Below are 20,800 nucleotides of genomic sequence, written 5' to 3' on the forward strand. Positions count from 1 at the left end.
TTAATAATTACATTGTTTGATAACATCCTCGTGGATATGGCTCATTGCCAGGATAGCCACGTGAAGACAAACCATGTGTATGTGAAGAGCACTGTAACTGAATCTGATAACAACTATGGATGGCTATGCATAAGCTTCTATATGAATTAGCACTTAGCATTCATCAACGAAGTCTCAATGCTTGTTGCTCAATAGCAAAGTGCAGATAATTTATTACCATTACTTCTGCTATAATAATAATAATAATAATAACTATTATATGATATATATATATATATCTATATATATATATATATATAGATATATATATATATATTAACTGATAGCAATTTGAAACCAGAGATGTGTAAAAACACGTAATTGAAAATGGTTGTGAATATTTTTTTATTTTCTCAGTCTTCTATGAATTGAGTATCTGTGGACTGTTAAACTAACACAACATGAAACTAGGATATGCAACCTTGGGCTCCTTGTTGTTTTTCTTTAAACTTAAACTCAAATATTAAACATCAAACTCAACTACATTTGCTTGCTTCTGCTCTCAGACCAGACACCCACAGGGGACATATACCAAAAGACACATCACAATTTATAGGCTGAGTTTTATTCTAATAAACTTTAACAATAATTTTACATCTATTATTATTTATTCTAAATGTGGATATAATAGGTGTCTCGAGAAGACAAATGAATGAAACTGGTTTTCAACTAAATGAATTAGAGACCATTCATCATTAACACGGAACACAATACCGACATACATTTGTAGTAAAGACCGTACTCTGGTGCTGAGAAAGCAGCTCCCATCGTCACACAGGTGTTCCTGCACATGGAAACATTACACAGACAGCAACAACAAACTTTAAGTTGCAATTCTTATAGTTATAATAAATCTTGTAATGCATGTAAGGATGGGAAAAATCATTCATACCTGAACTTCATTGCAGAATCCCTACCGGAGCGGGCTGAGCAGTGAAACTCTTGAGCCCCCGAGCCCTCTAGAATTCTCTGCAGGTTCCTCTCAGTGATACCTCCTCCTGTTTTTCAATAAATAAATAAACAATAAAATAAAAAACACATATAGCTGTAACAAGAAAAAAGTACTCACCTGGCATGATGGCAATTCTCCCTTTAGCCTGTTGAGTGGAAGGAAAGGTGGAGAATGGGACATAAGAATGGTAGAAAGAGATACAGACAAATAGCCTTGACATATGCTTACATGCAAACATGTATACATATAATGTATACATACCTGATCAATGAGTTGTTTAATGAGAGGGAGTCCCTCCAAAGCAGAGTTGTCACAGCCACTTGTCAAAAGACGCTGGAACCTTAAAGATACCAGAGTCTCCAGGGCAACCACTGGGTCATGAACCATGTCGAACGCTGCAGTAAGATTAATATCAGTATAAAAACATGACTCCTCTTTGGAGGCACTAATGAATCACTCTAAAGGGCTTTGTGATAGCTTTGATCCTGTAGATGCGATCAGCTGCATGGACTTTCAAAAGTTTTAATCTGACACTCCTTTTAATTGATTTAAAAGGAGTGTTACCTCGGTGGAAGGTGACAGGCAAAGGTTGAGCAGTTAATATATATATATTAACTGATAGCAATTTGAAACCAGAGATGTGTAAAAACACTAAATTGAAAATGGTTGTGAATATTTTCTTATTTTCTCAGTCTTCTATGAATTGAGTATCTGTGGACTGTTAAACTAACACAACATGAAACTAGGATATGCAACCTTGGGCTCCTTGTTGTTTTTCTTTAAACTTAAACTCAAATATTAAACATCAAACTCAACTACATTTGCTTGCTTCTGCTCTCAGACCAGACACCCACAGGGGACATATACCAAAAGACACATCACAATTTATAGGCTGAGTTTTATTCTAATAAACTTTAACAATAATTTTACATCTATTATTATTTATTCTAAATGTGGATATAATAGGTGTCTCGAGAAGACAAATGAATGAAACTGGTTTTCAACTAAATGAATTAGAGACCATTCATCATTAACACGGAACACAATGCCGACATACATTTGTAGTAAAGACATGAAAGATAGAAGACATAATAACATATTACTGTATGCTAGTATAACTCACAAGATTGTTTTCCTAAGAAGTAAGTTTAGTGAAGTAACTGGATAACTTTACTCCAATATAACTTGAACATGGGTTCATTAGTCCAAGTTCCACTTTGTCTGAGTCATTCAGATGACTTAACAAACCTGATTCTTGAAACAACCCCGGGATATTTATTTGTATGGGATCAAAGGCTCTTCAGTGTCTTGTGTTTGACTGTATAGTAACACGTAACTGGGCTGCATAGTTTACAGCACATCATTGTAAAGCTGCAGGAGTCTGTAGTGTTGTAAATTCCGTCTTTTATTGTTGTTGTTCTTTACAACAAATAACAAATTGATATTTGCGACGTATAATAATTGTAAGAAATAATAATTGTATTCGAATGAGATGTAAATGATGGTATAAAACTGTTTATTATGACATGGCATCATATATGTTTCCTCTGCCATGTCAGTGCCCCAGTGATTGTCTAATTTATCTGGCCCATTGTTGAATGACATCACAGGTTCACTGACACGCTCAGATTTGTCACATGACATTTGACAACATTGGCAATAAACATAAGTGAACTGAAATGTTCAATCATTTGGGACTTTATTTGAATTCTAAGCAAACTCACAATGTTTTTGTCCTAAAGTACAAAAGGTCCTAACTTTGCATTATCTTCAGATGAATAGGGAGTGGTGTAAATAAATATAAATCAGCCACATGGCAACTTGAAAACATACTATTCTGAAGACAGCAGCAGCACTATTTTACAACACTTTTTCTGAGGCAACATACAAGTGTACAATGATAGATGTAAATTATTCATCACTCTGAACTGTCCGATTTCCCTGAGCTCTAACTTTACAAGGACTGTTTGATCAGGGATTTTCTTCTTTTTTTTTTTAAAAAGGTGAAAAAGTGAAAAAACGTCTACTTAATGAAAAAACATTTTGACATTGCCGTATAATTTGTAATGATCACTTTTGAGGTTTTGTTATCTGCCATGATTGTGCAGAACCCATTCACAAGGTATTTCTGGCTATTGCATTAAGAGTGCGGACCTTGCTCACATCTGCCACCTTCAGACCGTACTCTGGTGCTGAGAAAGCAGCTCCCATCGTCACACAGGTGTTCCTGCACATGGAAACATTACACAGACAGCAACAACAAACTTTAAGTTGCAATTCTTATAGTTATAATAAATCTTGTAATGCATGTAGGGATGGGAAAAATCATTCATACCTGAACTTCATTGCAGAATCCCTACCGGAGCGGGCTGAGCAGTGAAACTCTTGAGCCCCCGAGCCCTCTAGAATTCTTTGCAGGTTCCTCTCAGTGATACCTCCTCCTGTTTTTCAATAAATAAATAAACAATAAAATAAAAAACACATATAGCTGTAACAAGAAAAAAGTACTCACCTGGCATGATGGCAATTCTCCCTTTAGCCTGTTGAGTGGAAGGAAAGGTGGAGAATGGGACATAAGAATGGTAGAAAGAGATACAGACAAATAGCCTTGACATATGCTTACATGCAAACATGTATACATATAATGTATACATACCTGATCAATGAGTTGTTTAATGAGAGGGAGTCCCTCCAAAGCAGAGTTGTCACAGCCACTTGTCAAAAGACGCTGGAACCCTAAAGATACCAGAGTCTCCAGGGCAACCACTGGGTCATGAACCATGTCGAACGCTGCAGTAAGATAAATATCAGTATAAAAACATGACTCCTCTTTGGAGGCACTAATGAATCACTCTAAAGGGCTTTGTGATAGCTTTGATCCTGTAGATGCGGTCAGCTGCATGGACTTTCAAAAGTTTTAATCTGACACTCCTTTTAATTCATTTAAAAGGAGTGTTACCTCGGTGGAAGGTGACAGGCAAAGGTTGAGCAGCAGCTGGAAAGCAAAAAATGACAATCAGAAAAAAACACGGAATGATACAAAATCTCAAACAAGTTGCAGTAGAAAAACATTCTGAATATTTTACCCCTTTTTCTAAGTTACACGCCTCTAACGATGGCCAGTTGTTTATTCAGTGCCACATACTCTTTATATAAGACTGAAACATTTACTTTACTTCATACTGTGTTTTGTGAGCCACTGCCAACACAATAATCTTTGTTATGGATTATTGCGACAATATTTTCTCTTTCTGACTTGCATAAATACAAAATAGAATACTACATAAAACACACTGCATATTAAGTGATGTTTTAAAAAAAGACAAAGATCCGTGTGTAACTTCCCCTTGAAAGTTAAGGTGGGCAGATTTCTAAAAAAGTACACATCATATTTTACTGCAAACATTTTGACAGCTGGAAAAGCACTAACTAATAACATTAATACCTAGATTCAATTTAAGGGGCCCAGAGTGCCAACTTTCCTAAATATAATGTAGACACCGACCACTTGAACAGCTAAATGGAATACAGCCATCGTTAATATTATTAATCACACCTCTGCCTTTCCCACTATGACATGCCAAAATGGCAACTGGCTATGTTGAGAACAAATTATATTTTGTGTATCCAATATCTTTGCATATCGTGCTACATGTATAATACCCTTAAGGGTACAGTATTTTAATTTTGTTTTTAATAAACTGGTCCTTTGTTTTGCTTGTGTAAAGGTAATATTTTGAAATGGCATTTTAGTGAGGTTTTTTATTTGATAAGATTTAAAGAAAGAGCATGGCGCAACTAAAGACATTTATTTTATATAAACTGGATCATTAGTGGAACTGAAGAGGCCAAAACCCAGCAACTCTTGTAGCATAAAGAACAACTTTAGTTTCTCACACTATTGGTCACCTTGAAAGTAGGTGAAGTTGGGCCAGAAACACCCGCTTTGCTTCTTTCGTGGAACTGTACATCATGCTTTGTTAAGTGAGCATCTTGGTTGTTTTTGTTTAGTGCCTTGGAGGCTCAGAGATGAGATCAGGTGCACAGGAAGACAATACCTAGAAACTCCATACAGAGCTCCGCGTCCACCCGTCCATCCTCTGTCAGTGCTCCCAACACTAGTCCGTCGGCCCTGTGCTTCTTCATCATCTCTATGTCCTTCCTCATCACCTCCACTTCCTGGTCAGAGTACAGGAAGTCCCCCCCACGAGGCCGGATCATCACGTAGACTGGAATTTTGACATACTGCTTCACAACCTGCAGCAGACCTGTGGCAAAGCAATTCATTAAGACATATGTGATTGTAAGTGCTGGTCTGGTACTCCAGAGTGTAGGGTTATGTCCAGAATTGAACTGAGCTGACCTTGACTGGGAGTGAGTCCTCCCTCCAGAAGACTAGAACACAGTTCAAGTCGACTTGCACCTGTAAAGATAAACAAACGCTCAGACAGCACCTATGCACCTTTATGGTCTGTGACCTTTGAGAAATGAAATAACATCGCATGCCGATTTAAGCGTACAGGCAAGATGAATTGCATGATTGACTGCAACCTCTCCATGTACGAATGCATGTATTACCTCTTCAGCAGGTAAAGTGAGTGTAATACACAAGAGAGAGTTCACTGCACGTTACCAACCTCCTCGTTCAGCGTTGAGAGCAGACTCCACGGAGTCCACACACGCCTCCATTAAAAAGTTATCTGCCATCCCGACAACCTGGACAGACAGGAACACAACGAGGTGAATTGTGAATGTGTTCAATGCTAAAATAGGCTAAAACGTACACAATCCTTTAGCTAAAAGAAAGAAACAACAACTACCTGTCCAATCCACTTCCTATCGATTCATAGGACCTTGCCACTCAATTGGAAGCGATATGAAGTCGGTACATGTTGTTTGAGTAACTTCAGCTCAACCCAGACAAACCCTGATTCAGCGTTTCCCGGTTAGTTGAATTACTAACACAAGGTCTGGCGGGTGGGCGGTGCTATACTGGGCTTAGCGGGAGGAGGCTGACCGCTCGTGCGGGATATGCTGAGAAACAAAACATGCACCATACACTTGGAAGTCCCGTCTCTCGATAATAACATTTAGAAAATACTGAGTAGTACATATTATTATGTTATGTCTGTGTTATTATGTTATGTCTGTTGGGTTTTAAATCTAACAAATACAAATAATAATAATAATAAGAAAAATATATATAACGTCGGCTTGCGTTCGTCGGCTTGTTGTGACGTCAGGAGGTCATAGTTGATTTGGGTAACATGATTTTGTAAGCACCGCCAACATCCAGCTCTGGCTAACGTGACAGCTTCAACTTGTACTGCAGGACATTGGCGAACCGCAAGACCCTAAACATGTTGCTTTCTTCTCTGCGGACATCCATCATTTGCAGTTGCAGAAATGCAGGAAAGGGATTTCAACACAGCAGCGTGAGTACAAAGCTACCTGCTGATATTAGCTTACTAACGTTAGCTAGAAAAAGGTCAGACGAGCAATATTATGAAACGATACTTCAGACATATTTGAAGAGCTGACCCATCTCTCTCCCCACAGCCCTTTCTATTTCACGTTGGGGTGGGCACTGGTTTTTCACGCTTATGCGCCGCTCACTTAGTTAGTAGTAATATGTGTTGTATTCAGTCAATCATTACAATACAATAAGTAAAGCCACAATCTAATATACAAAACAGAAAGACTGTAGATGTATAGGTAAAAGCATAATGCTTGTGTATTCCTATCCTAAATTATTATCAATTAAATCAGATAATTAATTTGATATAAAGAAAAACATATATATATATATATATATATATATATATATATATATATATATATATATATATATTTCATTCAAACTTGTAACCCTCAAATAGGTTTATAAACAATCCTTTTGAAAACCAAAAATGAGTTGACCATTCTTACATTCATGTTGGCATTGTTCCATAATTTAACTCCTTCAATAGAAATCCATCTTCTTCTCTTTTTTTTTACAGTAAACTTACAAACATCTCTCACTAGTATTTATCTAGTTTAGTTATACATATTTGTTAGCAAGGTGAATGTGACAGTTTCTTCTTTTCATTTTAACATCAGCGGAGTCCACAGCTGCGACACTGGCTTGTGAAGAGAGGTCAGAGCACCATCGCAGCAGAGGCGGGGGCCTCCTCTGCTGCGGCCGCGGCTTCGGTCCCAAACGCGGCCACGAATCGCATCCTGGGTCGCTGGTTACTTGGCTGCAGCGGACTGGTGGTTGGGGCTGTGGTCTTGGGTGGAGTCACAAGGTAAAGTGAGTTCCAAGTGACTGTTTATTGAATTGTCTTCTTTGTATTGGAGTGGTGTTAATATGTATTTATATGTGCATGTGTTTCAATCAGGCTAACCGAATCTGGGCTTTCTATGGTGGACTGGCATCTGGTGAGAGAGATGAAGCCACCTCAGACACGAGCCGAGTGGGAGGCTGAGTTTTCTAAGTACCAACAGTTTCCTGAATTCAAAATGTAAGGCCCCATCTTCTCCGTTTGCCTCATCAAGACAGTTTTAAAGACACTCTATCACTAATTATTTGTTCTTGTCTTGATACGCTCATGCTTGACAACTAAATTTAAGTCTGCAATGTTTTTAAATGTTGTCAGCTTCTTTCACACCAGGCGTGCTTCTACACACTGTTTCCAACAGGCCTATATTTTCATTTAATAAGAGCACAGCTTTCACAATTATGTAATTGGATATGCATCAGTGACATGTTGTAAACAAAAGTATCGATTGGGTCTTTTCTTGAAAGAGCACTTGTCTGTTGTCATTATGCTTTTCCCAGAATGAACCATGACATGACTCTGCAAGAGTTTAAGTTTATCTTCTACATGGAGTGGGGTCATCGTATGTGGGGAAGGCTGGTTGGGCTAGCGTACGTCCTCCCCACCGTTTACTTCTGGAAGAAAGGATACTTCACTCGCTCCATGAAGGGAAAAGTGCTTGGGCTTTGTGGATTTGTCTTCTTCCAGGTAAGACTCAATATAGCTGCAGTAATGGGAGAGGAACGTTCATCCTTTCTGTACCTCATTGTTTTTAGCGTAAAAGGATTGACTTCATGACTGATTTGTAGTTAAGTTGTATGGATGGCAAAAACACATGAATGACTATAATTGTGTGCGTGTCATCTTAGGGCCTTCTGGGGTGGTACATGGTAAAAAGTGGTCTGGAGGAGAAACCTGAGTCTTATGACGTCCCGCGGGTCAGCCAGTACCGCCTGAGTGCTCATCTTGGTTCTGCCTTGTTGCTTTACTGCGCCAGTCTCACGACAGGACTCACTCTGCTGCTGCCTGCACACAAGGTACAGAGGCTCTTGCCTACAGGCCACTCATGATACACTCGGTCTACATCTCAACATACATTTTAACCTTGATCTGTGTCTGCAAATATCACGCCATGTCATGTCAAGTTTTTGTTTTTTTATTCCTGACGACAACTCTTTCCTCAGCTGGTAGAAACCAAACGTCTCATGCAGCTTAGGAGGTTTGCCAAGGGTACTGGTGGACTCGTCTTCCTTACTGCTCTTTCAGGTACCGTTTGTTCTTGTGTGAATGCAACACCATAAAATAACATCAAACATAAATATCTGATTGCATTTCTCTTAGGATAGATATAAAAGCAATCTATAGTGATATAAGTGCTTTCAGTTTTCAAGAATCAAATAGATACTTGACGTGATTGTATCTCTAATCTAATGTTGCAGACTCTTAAGATAATATAAATGAATGTAGTCCATATATATGCAGATTTATTTGTAAACATTTTACAAATGTGTTTACATAGGTGCCTTTGTTGCCGGTTTGGATGCTGGGCTGGTGTATAACTCTTTCCCTAAAATGGGAGATCGGTGGATCCCAGATGATCTGCTGGCTTTCTCTCCAACCCTGAAGAACTTCTTTGAAAATCCCACGACTGTTCAGTTCGACCACAGAATTTTGGTGTGTTATTATTTTTAAAGAAATAATCTATTGGGCAACATTTCAACATACATTAAACATAATTCATCCCCTTCTTCTATCCCATTCAGTAATTTGAGGGGCAGCAGTAGGTTGTTGATGGTCCGCTGTATTTTATTTTTTCCAGGCGATCTCTTCTTTGACTGCAATTACAGGCCTGTATCTGTTCTCACGGAGGATGATGCTGCCCAGGAGGGCTAAGATCGCCATCAGTCTCCTCACGGCAATGGCCTATGGACAGGTAGGCTGTCAGTCAGCCCAGGAACATGTAAACTCAGTCCATTGATCCTCAGTGTATCTGAACTCCATGTGTTTGTGCTCCTCAGGTGGCCCTCGGTATCAGCACCCTGTTATTTTATGTCCCCACTCCACTGGCAGCAGTTCATCAGTCTGGATCCGTAGCTCTTCTCTCACTCGCCATTTGGGTTCTGGCAGAGCTCCGCAAGATGCCCAAATAAATGCCCACTGCTTTATGGACAAAACCAATCCCTACTAGCCACACCTCAAGCCTCTAAGAGCCAGCAGTGACGTTATAAACAAGTCCTTCGGAGAGAAAACTGAAAAAACAAAAGCGTTGAAAATGTAAAAATGTTTTATTTAACATTTGACTATTATGCATAATTACGCTGAAGCATCTCTCCTGTGGTGCTGCAATTTAGTCCTCATGTGGTAACATTTAATTATTTTTGCACACTGTTATTAAAGCAGTGTTATGAGTGTTGTTGATAATTACACAAATACATCAAGGTTGTCAATGAGGAACTGTCTGAAGCATTTGTTGATGCATGTTATAGATAGATATATACTTTCTATCATTTTATCATCAGAAAATGATAACCTAATGTGAAGTGTTTTGTTTTGCAAGGAATCAAACACACATGCAAAGCAAAATCAAGCACATTTATATAGTAGATTCTACCCAGAGTAGTTTCTATCCAGCTTTAATGAAACAACCACACAGTTTCCAGTGAACATGCGGGTTATGAATTTGGTTTGCAGCCAAAATTTTGCAGGAATATCTTGGAATAGACTTTTTGATCTTGTACAGGATGTTTTGACTGTACATTTGGTTACCAAGTGGTTGCTCACTTCTTGCCTCGTCTGGTCATACACTGCCTGTTAGTTGAATCGGATGTGGCTGTTGGGATTATGTGTAAAATGATGTATATTTAAATTCTGAACCTTTTCTTGATAAAGTGATGATGAATGATAAAGTAAAAACTATTTATATTTTGATTGTTGCTTTGTACCTTGCCTTATTTTAATAAAGACACTTATGTACTGTCTTTAAAATTGAAATTTCAGTCCATCTTTTGCATAGTAACTGTGAATTTTATTGTCTCTGTACAAAATATACACATTTTGAATACGTAATGCAACCAGTTGAGGCTAGCTAACTAGACAGTCAGTACAACAGGTTAGTAGGTTTTCAAGACATAGTACATGCGGGTATAGACAGGTTTTACTTGTGGTCAGGAATGGAAGTTAAAAACTATTGGCAAGGAACAATCAGAGCCAACCCACTTTTTCCCCAGAGAACAAAAGTAAAAGAAATAAATAGAAAACAGAATAGAAAAAAATGTCAGGGTTGGAAGTGCATATTTTCATCAGGGCTTTAGCGCCCCCTATATTGCGCTCTGAGAGGATTGAGAGGTTGGATGAGAGGAGAGTTGCTGATGCGTGGTAGAGAACATTATTGCTATTCCATGTCAGTCTGTCTGCATTTAAAAGATACGAGAGCATATTTGATTACGGCTTGAGTGTCTCCGTTACTTGCACAATTCTAGTTTGAAAATAAACAGTTGTATGTGTTTATTTAACAGGGACAGTGGAAATGTACGGTCACAGAGTTGGCAAGATCGCTTAATTTCATCAGCAGGTCCCATCAGGGTTTGCAAATTCTTCAAATGTCTTTCTAATAACGTAAAACGTAAAACTACACTTCAGTTTGGACAATGTGCACGTAAACCACATATCCACTTACCAAATGATATCCTTTTTTAAAAATCTCTGATTGCCCCTTGCCCTACATACAACACAGCATCTCCCTCTCTCACCCACAGGTGGGCTATATATCTTAACTCAGAGTGGCTGTATATACCTCTTTAATTAAATCTTCTCTTTGGTGTTCCAGAGAGAGGGAGGATACCGCAGAGGGGCATAAAAAAACGTATCAACGTGTCTTTCTTACTAACAGTACACACACATACACACACATACTATGCCTCTTGAAATTGAATGAGCCTAATTTAATGCAACAAGGGTTTTTGAATTATTATTTTTTTAAGTGGTAGAACCTGCTACAGCCACATGACATATCCGATTACAAGAAGTTCACAAATACAATCTGAAATCTAATATATTCCCCTTGAATGTACATTGATAGACTAGTACGACTGTGTTATGCCTGTCCTGTGTTGAAAGAAGCGTGGATGGTCAAAACAGCTCCTCAACTATTAGTGCAGTCCCCTCGTTGAACTGCCGAGTATCACGCCATTGGGAATGCTAGAAAAATGTACAACAGTCAATAGACACCTACAGCTAGGACTGTAATAGTTTGGTAGGCTCTGAATTATTCTACCAGAATCCCATGAATGGAGGTTGATGTTGTACCATCAGCCTCTTACATAGGTGAGATGGTTGACATCTCCTTTTGTTACACATGTGCACACACACACACACACACACACACACACACACACACACACACACACACACACACACACACACACACACACACACATAGGGTGAGGCACCTGTGAATGACTAGGAACAGCAGACAGACAAGCAGACTTTGGAGTATCTCTGTAAATACATAATTGGATATTAGTGACATCATCATGCGATATTGTAATCTGTTCCTCATGGAAAACAACATGATTGAACCTCCATCTGTAATGTGTCAGCTGTTTCCTCTGGAAGTGTCTTTCTCACTCTCGTCCACAAGAGGGTGGTAGATTCCTTTCTATTTCTATTTCTATGACCAATGCTGAAGCAGTCTGGCTCCTGGGAGGCCTTAGCCACAGGATCAGATTCACAGTCCGAATCTCTCATATCACAGGGAGCAGTGATCTTAGATGAAGGTTTGGAGGCAACTTCCTCCCTCTGAATTCAGCCAGTCAAGCTGTGATAGTTCCACCATCAGTAATAGTAATAAGTTAAAGTTCAAATAAAACAGGTGGGGGGGTCTTGCATGTGACAGTTCATGTGAGCCCGCTGCTTGTCTTCGTTCTCTGTGCCATTTGGGTAAAACTAAGGTTCTGCATGATAAGGAAAGGAGTCTGGGGAACTCCATTGTTGCTTGGAGAAACGTCAGTGGGGGTCCAGGAAGCGGGAGACGGCCTCTCGGTGCCCTGAAGGCTCACAGCTCTCAACAGACATACAAGCACAAGCTTGCAAGTCAGAAGACGGCCGCACACACACACACACACACACACACACACACACACACACACACACACACACACACACACACGCACATTCACAAACTTTCGCTTTTCAATCCAGATTCCTTTTCCACACAAGCTCCCCTCCCTGGCGCCAGCGTACTCTCTGGTCCAGATGTTTAGATGACGTTGTCAAACAGCTGCATGGACTGCATGATGTTCTCATCCTAGACAGAGATAAGGTGTTTGGAGAAGGTGTCATTTCTTCTTATGTGCAAAGTGAGAATTAAAAGTTTAGTGAACCAGTTATAACAGCTAGCCTTGCTCTGTCCCAAGTAAAAAAAACAGCACCTCTAAAGCTAACTTAATGAACATGTTATTTGTATTTAGTTGTACACAAACTGTGTACTCTTTACACAAACAAAATTCAATATGACAAATGTATTATGGAGTCACTGAAAATCCTTCCAGTCTTTATGCTTTGCTACGTTTATCTGCTACTGGCTCTAACTGCATAATTAACGCAAAGACAAGGAAGTGGTGTCAATCTTCTCATCTAACTCTCTGCAAGAATGCCAATAAGCATATTTAAATGTCAAACCGACCAACCTTTTTGCATGACTCGATGAACTCTTCTATAGTGACCACTCCGTCTTTATTCCGGTCCATTTTCTGAAAGGAAAATGGAGCAGCACATTTTTACTAACTGAAAAATTGTTATAATTTTGTACACAACTTTGAACAATATCAGTAATCAGTCATCTTTTTGTGGTTTAAACAATCATAAATTGAGGGGTTAGTACTAATGACTGTTGACCTGGAAGAAGCTCTCCACGTGTTCTCTTGGAATGTCGTCCTGCATATTGGGGTATGTGTACTTCCCCATCATGTCATAGATGGACTTCATGATGTCCAACATCTCCTGGAAAGGGAAGGACAAAAAGGAGAAAATATCATTAAGGGTGTAAAAATTGTGAGACAACGTAAAAAAAACAAAACACTTTGAGGCTGGGCCCTGGTCAGGTTTTTACAAGTATGAGTTGTAGAGCTTGTTTTTTTTATTTTGCACCCATTATTATTTAATTTTGTTGGTGAAATATGACATCAGTGACCACTTAATTTCTGTTACACCCAAAAATAACTTGGTTATGTAATGTTCATATAGAGCCATATACACATATTGAAGCAAAGTTCAAAATAAAAGTTGATGTATTCAACAGATCATTATTCTGGGAGACATTTCCACACCCGGTTTCCACCAAACTCAAAATGTACAAATAGCAACAGCCTCCACATCCTCCAAAATACTGAGGACATGACCTACAGCCCTGCTTACCAACTCCTTCGGAGACAACAAAGACCAGAGTAACATCTGCGTGTGTTACCTCTTTGGTGATGCAGCCATCTTTGTTCAGGTCGTAGAGGTTGAACGCCCAGTTTAACCGGTCGTTAACGGTCCCTCTCAAGATGATAGACAAGCCAAATACAAAGTCCTGAGATAGAAGCAGAACAATTAACTGTATTGTTTTGGCATTACTTCAAACGTTAAAGTAGTAAATGCAGTCAAATCTTCATCACAGCACTAATCTCTGTGGGCACGTTTTTAGCGCGAGTAAATGTGTACACAGTCATGGTGGCAGATTTAACTGGAGCACACATTTGCTCTTATCTCTAAAAATGAAGCTGATATAAGAATATAGCTCACCTCGAAACTAACTGAGCCGTTCTTGTTAGTGTCGAAGGCTTCAAACAGGAAATGTGCATACATACTTGAATCTGCAAAGGTAGAGACTTACAGTAACCCGTGTGCCCTCGAAACATGAAGCAAAGTCTTTGAACAGCTTATATTAGCAGCCAACTAAATATAGCCAAGATATAAGAATGATGTCAGGTACAACTGGAGGCGAGTGGTTAACATTTCAACCTAAATATCATGAAATGAAAAATTGCCTCCTCTCTTTGCAGAGCATGGACTATGGTTCAGCAGAGCGGATTTATTTTAATTTAATTGTGATGACAAAAAGCTCCATGTGTACTTCTACAAATAAATGCTGTTATCTGAAAACATTTCTGAAGATAGAGAGATTATGGACACAGTTGGAGCTCTTCCGGTTTAGCAGAAGGAGTTGACAACTCACCTCCCTGTGGAAAGAACTGGGAGTAAATGATCTTAAAGTTCTCCTCATTCACCACACCACAGGGACACTCCTGGGACACAAATGTGAATTGAGAAAACTCATTAGTTCCCACCTCCCACAAAATATCAATCTTAACTCCCATAATGATGTAACTAGAACCAGACTTTTTGTGTTTATTTTTTGATTTGCAGTCTGCCTTGTCATCTCTTCTCCAGCCAGACCTACATTTTTGAAGCCCCTGTAGAGGACTTGTAGCTCCTTCTTCGTGAACTTAGTCTGCTCCTGCAGCTTGTCCATGCTTTCTGGGCGATGACACACGGTAGATAACTCAAAGTCATCTTCCACGCTGTCTGTGTGAGAGAGAGACACACGGTTAGCCAGCATGTATCATCACTGCACCCACACCAAGCTCCAGGGCCGCCATGACCAGGACAACACATTTTTAATGAAGTCATCAAACTAATATTGAGCTCATCATACAGTGTAAGTATCATATATAAAACAAAATAACTTTCTTTATTCACAACAATGTTCATCTTGTTTTATCGTTATTATTTCACTGAATCAATGCATGAGTGAATCTTGTTTTCTATTTACATAATTTTGAGGTTACTAAGTCAAGCATTGTCCACACATATGTGTCCAAGCAAAGCAAAACCTTGTCAGTAAACCATCTACAAAAGGACTTCTTGCTTTTCTTTTCTTAAAATTCAGGGTTAAGTACACTGAACAGAGGAATACCGAGAAAGTGAGAAGAGGCTTGACTGAAAATGGTGAAGAAGAGACATCTTACAAATCTTACAAACTGTGGACACACATCCATCAACAAATATTCCTATTTCCATCTGTTTGTCCAAATAAATACCTGTCAATAACTGTACACACACACACACACACACACACACACACACACGCACACACACACACACGCACACACACACACACACACACACACCATTGCCCAAGGGAACAAAACACATTGAGTGTGTTCCTGTGTGACTGAATGTTTTTCTGGGTGTGTGTACACGACAGAATCCACACAAGCATCTGTATGACTCTTTTGAATTCACTAAAGAGTTGTTGGCATTAAGTAGAGATGTATAGAGAGTGGAGGAGCACTTGCTTTCACTGACTGAGGGGACAGCCTCGGGCTTGCAGCATGGCAGCAACTTGAGGAATCGCTGCTTTATGGTTTTTTTGTTTTGGCTGTTGGAAGGATTACCTGTAATCACCAACCATAGCACAAAGGTTAAACACACGCAAGTCTGCAATTTGAAATCTGTTTTCACACACACACATGCCTGTAGAAACCAATAACACACTCCATGCAAGGGACAGATCCAACAACAGACTGATTCATGCCGTTTAGTCAAATTGGTAGTTGCCTGCTGACCTGGCTCAGCGATGGGAGACCATGAACACCGCTTCAAACGGTAGATATTACACAGCAGCACAGTGTGAATCCGAGAAACTCACAGCGTCCTCAATCAGATTGTCACAATGCCACATTCAGCAAACTGCAATCCAAAACACAAGTCAAACATCAACAGTTTTAATTCCCAATCGGCCGAAGGACTTAAATTCACTTCATAGTAGAATACAATTTGCCAAATCAACCAGAGCCCACCATGCCCACCACCATATCACGTCATCTTAAAATCAAACTGCATAATTTATCTGTACTTGCTAAAATTCTTGAAACTCTTGTGAGCAAACAACTTAAGGAGTTATACACCAATGCCATTGTATCAAACTATCAGTCAGGCTTTAGGAAAAAACATAGCACTATTACAGCTGCACTGAAAGGGGTAAATGACATTTGTGTTGCCCTTGACGAGAAGCAACACTGTGCGTCACTGTTTATTGATCTGTCCAAAGCATTGAGCTTAGGTCTCAGTGCATCAGATAAAAGGGTCTATCTATCCTCTGATATTGCTACCATCTGTAATGGTGTGCCACAAAGATCTGTATTGGGTCAACTTTTATTTACTGTTTGTATAAATAATCTGGCCCAAAATGTGGTGGACGCTAACTGTCACTTCTTAAATTCACTTTACTTTCTTTAAACTTGTCTTGTTCTGTGTTTTCTGTCTGTAACTATGTGTTTTTTATGCTGTTGCCTGTCTGGGCCAGGTCTCCCTCGAAAAAGAGTTTTTTTTTTTATCTCAATGGGACTCTAGTGGTTAAATAAAGGTTTAAATAAAAAAAAATAAAAAAGGCCTATCTCGGCATGTTTCACAGAGTGATGATGAAAATCAGATCGAGGAAGTAAAAGACATTCACATACATGCACCTGTGTACTTCCCTTTGCTTAGTTTCCATGGTAACAATCTCCTCACCCCTTGTAGCAGGACTCAAGTGGTCTGAGGGATGAAGGCCATGATGGGGTGAAAAACAATAGAACCACAGCACCTCTACTGACAATCTTGCCTCCTCAGTGATGCGTCACCCTGTTGTCGCTCTGCTTCATGGAGCCTCAGGGACTCTGCCCTCCTGACCTGTGGCTCGGCATCATTCTGAGCCAGAACAGGCAGCACACATTGCCCGATGGAGACCAGAATAATACATCCAGCCACCGAGCACAGGCCCAGTCAGTCTTTTTTGTAATAGACCCAACAGCTGCCCATGATACAGCAATTAATATCAAATACTTTGACCATATACCAAAAAATAAGTCAATCTAGAATAATCTATAGAGTAAACTAAACCTTTAATCATGTCTGATGGCAGAGTAACCACAATGTATTTCTGAGCAGTGGTGGAAGTAGCATTTTAATGTTGTAACTGCTTGTTAATCTGCTAAATGGACCAGAGATTAGATTAATTTGGCAAGAAGAAAACCAACATGGACAACTACAGTTTCATGACAACTAGTTAACTCCGTCTGCTAAGGAAGATCATGTGATATGATTGAAGGCTCCAGGACAGCTACTAAATGGATCATTGGGTGAGATTGTTTTATACTATTGTTGCTTTATTTGTTTGTTGCTGCTGCATAACAAAGCATCATATATGCATCATATTCAAATGCATTGTATATTTTGTATTTATATAAATATACAATGCAGCGGACAAATAAATGTAGAGGAGTTCAATTTGGAATTACATTACATTACATTTAATTTTGCTGACGCTTTTATTGAAAGCGACTTACAGTAAGTGCATTCAACCATGAGTACAAACTCAGAACAACAAGAATCAAGAAAGTACAATTTATTCAATAAAGTTAAACTACAAAGTGCTATCCGTAAGTGCTATTTAAGTGCTACTAAAGTGCTACTATGGTGCTACTTTCCTTATTCAAGGTGTAGTCGAAAGAGTGTTTTTAGTTTATATATGTAGAGACTTTCTGCTGTCCTGATGTCAATGGGGAGCTCATTCCACCATTGAGGAGCCAGGACAGCAAACATTCATGACTTTGTTGAGTGTTTAGCTCGCAGTGACGGAGCTGCAAGCCGATTGGCAGAAGCCGAGCGGAGTGAACGGGTTGGGGTGTACGGTTTTACCATGTCCTGGATGTAGATTGGACCCGATCTGTTCGCAGCACGGTACGCAAGTACCAATGTTTTGAAGGGCATGGAGGAGTGGAGTAGTGTGGGTGAATTTCGGGAAGTTAAAGACCAGTCGAGCTGCTGCATTCTGGATGAGCTGTAAAGGTCGAATGGCATTAGCAGGTGGACCTTTCAGGAGGGAGTTACAGTAGTCAAGGCGCGAGATGATCAGAGCCTGGATGAGAACCTGTGCCACCTTCTGAGTATTCTCCTGATGTTGTACAGCATGTACCTACAGCAACGTGTTGTTGCGGTAATGTCGGCAGTCGGGGAGAGTTGACTGTCGAGTGTCACACCGAGGTTCCTGGCAGTCGGGGTCGGGGCCAACAGTGAGTTGTTGAAGGTAATAGTCAGGTCGTGGGTGGGAGAGCTTTTTCCTGAAAGGAAAAGTAGTTCAGTCTTGTCAGGGTTAATTTTCAGGTGGTGTGCGGATATCCACTGAGAGATGTCAGTCAGACAGGCAGAGATTCGTGCTGCTACCTATGTTTCCGATTGGGGAAACGAGAGGATCAGTTGGGTGTCATCAGCATAGCTATGGTAGGAAAAGCCATGCGAGCGAATGACAGAGCCGAGAGAGTTGGTGTACAGAGAGAAGAGGAGAAGACCCAGGACGGAGCCTTGAGGGACCCCAGTAGTGAGAGGACAAGGTTCAGACACAGATCCTCTCCAAGTTACCTGGTAAGTACGGTCGTTGAGGTAGAATGAGAAGAGGGAGAGCACAGACCCTGAGATACCCAGATCCTGGAGGGAGGAAATAAGGATCTGGTGGTTCACTGTGTCAAAGGCAGCAGAAAGGTCTAGAAGGATAAGGACAGAGGAGAGAGAGGCTACTCTAACAGTGTAAAGTTGCTCAGAGACAGCAAGGAGGGCTGTCTCTGTTGAGTGGCCTGCAATAATTACGTTTGCGAGATACAGTCAAACCTCAGAACTGAACCTTCACACAATACTTTAATACCTGTATTGCAACCAGTTGTATATCTAACAGGTATATCTAAAACAGGTTTGATGATATCTTTAATAGTTGTAAAATACATTTTTAACCTTCGCAAATGTGTTACAGATGCAGTTTGTCTCTCGGTGCAGCAGACTCAATTTAATTTCTACCAATTGTTCTGAAGGCCTGGACAGAGAAAGGTAAGAAAAACAATCACTTCATGATTTGTCCTTCCTTTGCATGGAACACTGAGCTTGAAATACTTGCTCAGTGCTTTCAAGCTGAATACACAGGAAACTGACCATGCTTAGCTGTTTTAGGACTGAGACACCTTTTCCTCTCTCCCATTTACACAGCCCTCTTTCCATCTCCTCTGTTTCTTTCTCTGTAGTTTCGTCCTTTGCTGCTGAAATCTTGCTTGTTTTGATGTCTTTGAGTAAATGTGCTCTAGCTGTCTTCGCCAAGTTTGTCTTGGAATAGAGATGTTTGATCTCAGAGGGATGAACCTGATTTGAATTACTTATAAGTTCCCCTATATATTATTACTACACATCATCTATTGTATTTATATTTTGTTGCTTTTTTCTATTTCTCTGTTGTTTTAAAGCTAACTATCAAGTTAGAGTTTTAGAAGATGTAGTGCTTAATATGGAAGGTTGGAAACTGTCCTTCGTTGAAAACAACATCAATTTGTTTCCCAGCCTTTGAAGTTAAAATTGTCTTTGGAGTGACACTGACAATGAGACCAGAAATTATTTCATAGAAAATAATTTCTGGTCGAAAAAATGTTATTAAAAAACAACAATACTATAGTCTATTCAGCATCAGGCAGGGAAAGAAAAAACAAACTTTCTGTGTTCTTCAGCATTGAGACATTCTTACCCAGCGTAACCTTTGTCGTGATTGCGCAATTAGAGTGCAATAGTTTCCCCTAGGGTACACTGACAAACCATCACAACTCTTCAGGAAATAAGAAAAACAGCTCTATTTTTAACTTGACGGCAACACATTTTTGGCAATATTCAGTAACTTTTGAAGAATCTCCGTGTCTCATAAACTCAAGAGATCTGAGGATTTTCACAAGGCACAGAGAAACTGTCAACCAAAGCAAAGGCGGCAAACATATTAAAGTGAAACAGTACACTGCAGATCCAACAACTGAACCTTTCAGCTATCTCTTGGCCCCACTGATGATGAGAGATGTGGAACTGCATTTTTATAAACTGTGCAATTTTCACAAATATTGGGAAACAATTAGAGCTGATGAACATCCTGCTGGTGTCTGCGGTTTTAAATGAGGCCTCGAACCTTTATCGAATGTCATTCATTTCCACTTTTCCTGTCTATCGTCACTGTTACTGCACTCCATTTACTAAGTATTGTGCTTTCATAAATTTGGGGGATTTACAAGAGGTAAAAAAGAAACAAAGAAGATGGTTTATATGGTCCAGCATATCGATGGCCGAAGAGCAAAACCTCCTCTTTTTTTTATTAGAATACTCAAACTTGTTGTTTTCTTGCAGAATGCTACTTGTACTCAATACATAATAAAATATACAGAATAACAAAAAGAAAAATAGACAAAGTGCAGATAGGAGGTTTTCCTCCACATTTCCTGGATAATTTTGCAGATAGGAGGTTTTGCACTTTGGCCATCAATATGGCTTAAGATTAAAAAAAAACATTGGATCCTACAATTCCAATAATGCATTTTTTGTTAGAATCCCACTGGAAAGATCTTCCAAAATCCCATGGCATCCTGATGATATTTTCAGACTTTAGAAATCTCCCTCCAGATACACAGAAGTC

At 39.6% G+C, this 20,800-nt stretch overlaps 4 protein-coding genes across 9 annotated transcripts in view; 1 reads left to right on the forward strand and 3 right to left on the reverse strand.

Moving 5' to 3' along the window:
• Positions 1 to 425: 425 nt before the first annotated feature.
• Positions 426 to 1,378, reverse strand: LOC306746598 (copper homeostasis protein cutC homolog; the record flags this gene model as incomplete). Its single annotated transcript, XM_079229528.1, has 4 exons — positions 426 to 823; positions 932 to 1,037; positions 1,109 to 1,136; positions 1,253 to 1,378. The coding sequence occupies 4 exons, from the start codon at positions 1,376 to 1,378 to the stop codon at positions 718 to 720; spliced, it is 366 nt and encodes a 121-aa protein (XP_079085654.1). The 3' UTR covers positions 426 to 717.
• A 1,071-nt stretch (positions 1,379 to 2,449) lies between these two features.
• Positions 2,450 to 5,908, reverse strand: LOC306746907 (copper homeostasis protein cutC homolog). The gene is made up of 9 exons (XM_079229893.1): positions 5,812 to 5,908; positions 5,629 to 5,707; positions 5,355 to 5,414; positions 5,050 to 5,259; positions 3,951 to 3,986; positions 3,648 to 3,781; positions 3,504 to 3,531; positions 3,327 to 3,432; positions 2,450 to 3,218 (listed from the first exon to the last, which is right to left on the reverse strand). Exons 2-9 carry the CDS (start codon positions 5,696 to 5,698, stop codon positions 3,107 to 3,109), a joined length of 756 nt encoding a protein of 251 aa, XP_079086019.1. The 5' UTR covers positions 5,699 to 5,707; positions 5,812 to 5,908; the 3' UTR covers positions 2,450 to 3,106.
• A 416-nt stretch (positions 5,909 to 6,324) lies between these two features.
• On the forward strand, positions 6,325 to 10,248 carry cox15 (cytochrome c oxidase assembly homolog 15 (yeast)). Its single transcript, XM_079229739.1, has 9 exons — positions 6,325 to 6,426; positions 7,091 to 7,278; positions 7,372 to 7,494; positions 7,812 to 7,998; positions 8,160 to 8,327; positions 8,475 to 8,556; positions 8,810 to 8,964; positions 9,110 to 9,223; positions 9,309 to 10,248. The coding sequence occupies exons 1-9, from the start codon at positions 6,352 to 6,354 to the stop codon at positions 9,438 to 9,440; spliced, it is 1,224 nt and encodes a 407-aa protein (XP_079085865.1). The 5' UTR covers positions 6,325 to 6,351; the 3' UTR covers positions 9,441 to 10,248.
• Positions 10,249 to 12,484: 2,236 nt separating this feature from the next.
• The window catches only part of LOC306747233 (A-type potassium channel modulatory protein KCNIP2-like), a gene marked incomplete at its 5' end in the record, with an annotated part of 86,036 nt that continues 77,720 nt past the window's right edge, over positions 12,485 to 20,800 (reverse strand). For 3 of the 6 annotated variants that reach the window (XM_079230267.1, XM_079230266.1, XM_079230265.1), the window contains 8 exons: positions 12,485 to 12,595; positions 12,978 to 13,040; positions 13,186 to 13,290; positions 13,754 to 13,861; positions 14,074 to 14,144; positions 14,507 to 14,576; positions 14,732 to 14,852; positions 15,626 to 15,728. In XM_079230267.1, coding sequence (XP_079086393.1) covers positions 12,548 to 12,595; positions 12,978 to 13,040; positions 13,186 to 13,290; positions 13,754 to 13,861; positions 14,074 to 14,144; positions 14,507 to 14,576; positions 14,732 to 14,852; positions 15,626 to 15,728 — 689 coding nt within the window. In that variant the 3' untranslated portion in view covers positions 12,485 to 12,547. Of the gene's footprint in view, positions 12,596 to 12,977; positions 13,041 to 13,185; positions 13,291 to 13,753; positions 13,862 to 14,073; positions 14,145 to 14,506; positions 14,577 to 14,731; positions 14,857 to 15,625; positions 15,729 to 20,800 lie in introns of all 6 variants that reach the window. The other 3 variants (XM_079230270.1, XM_079230269.1, XM_079230268.1) reach the window with 1 other exon arrangement.

This window comes from Taurulus bubalis, assembly GCF_910589615.1.
Source record: "Taurulus bubalis genome assembly, chromosome: 14".
Taxonomy (NCBI): Eukaryota; Metazoa; Chordata; class Actinopteri; order Perciformes; family Cottidae; genus Taurulus; species Taurulus bubalis.

Bases quoted from the DNA above. Each gene is read 5' to 3' on its own strand.
- cox15 (XM_079229739.1), top strand. From the start codon at position 6,352: ATGTTGCTTTCTTCTCTGCGGACATCCATCATTTGCAGTTGCAGAAAT. The intron at 7,279-7,371 runs GTAAAGTGAGTT...TGTTTCAATCAG, and splicing joins GTCTTGGGTGGAGTCACAAG to GCTAACCGAATCTGGGCTTT. The intron at 9,224-9,308 runs GTAGGCTGTCAG...TGTGCTCCTCAG, and splicing joins CGGCAATGGCCTATGGACAG to GTGGCCCTCGGTATCAGCAC.
- LOC306746907 (XM_079229893.1), bottom strand. From the start codon at position 5,698: ATGGCAGATAACTTTTTAATGGAGGCGTGTGTGGACTCCGTGGAGTCT. The intron at 5,260-5,354 runs GTCAGCTCAGTT...GCTTTGCCACAG, and splicing joins AGGACTCACTCCCAGTCAAG to GTCTGCTGCAGGTTGTGAAG. The intron at 3,219-3,326 runs GTATGAATGATT...TTCCATGTGCAG, and splicing joins GATTCTGCAATGAAGTTCAG to GAACACCTGTGTGACGATGG.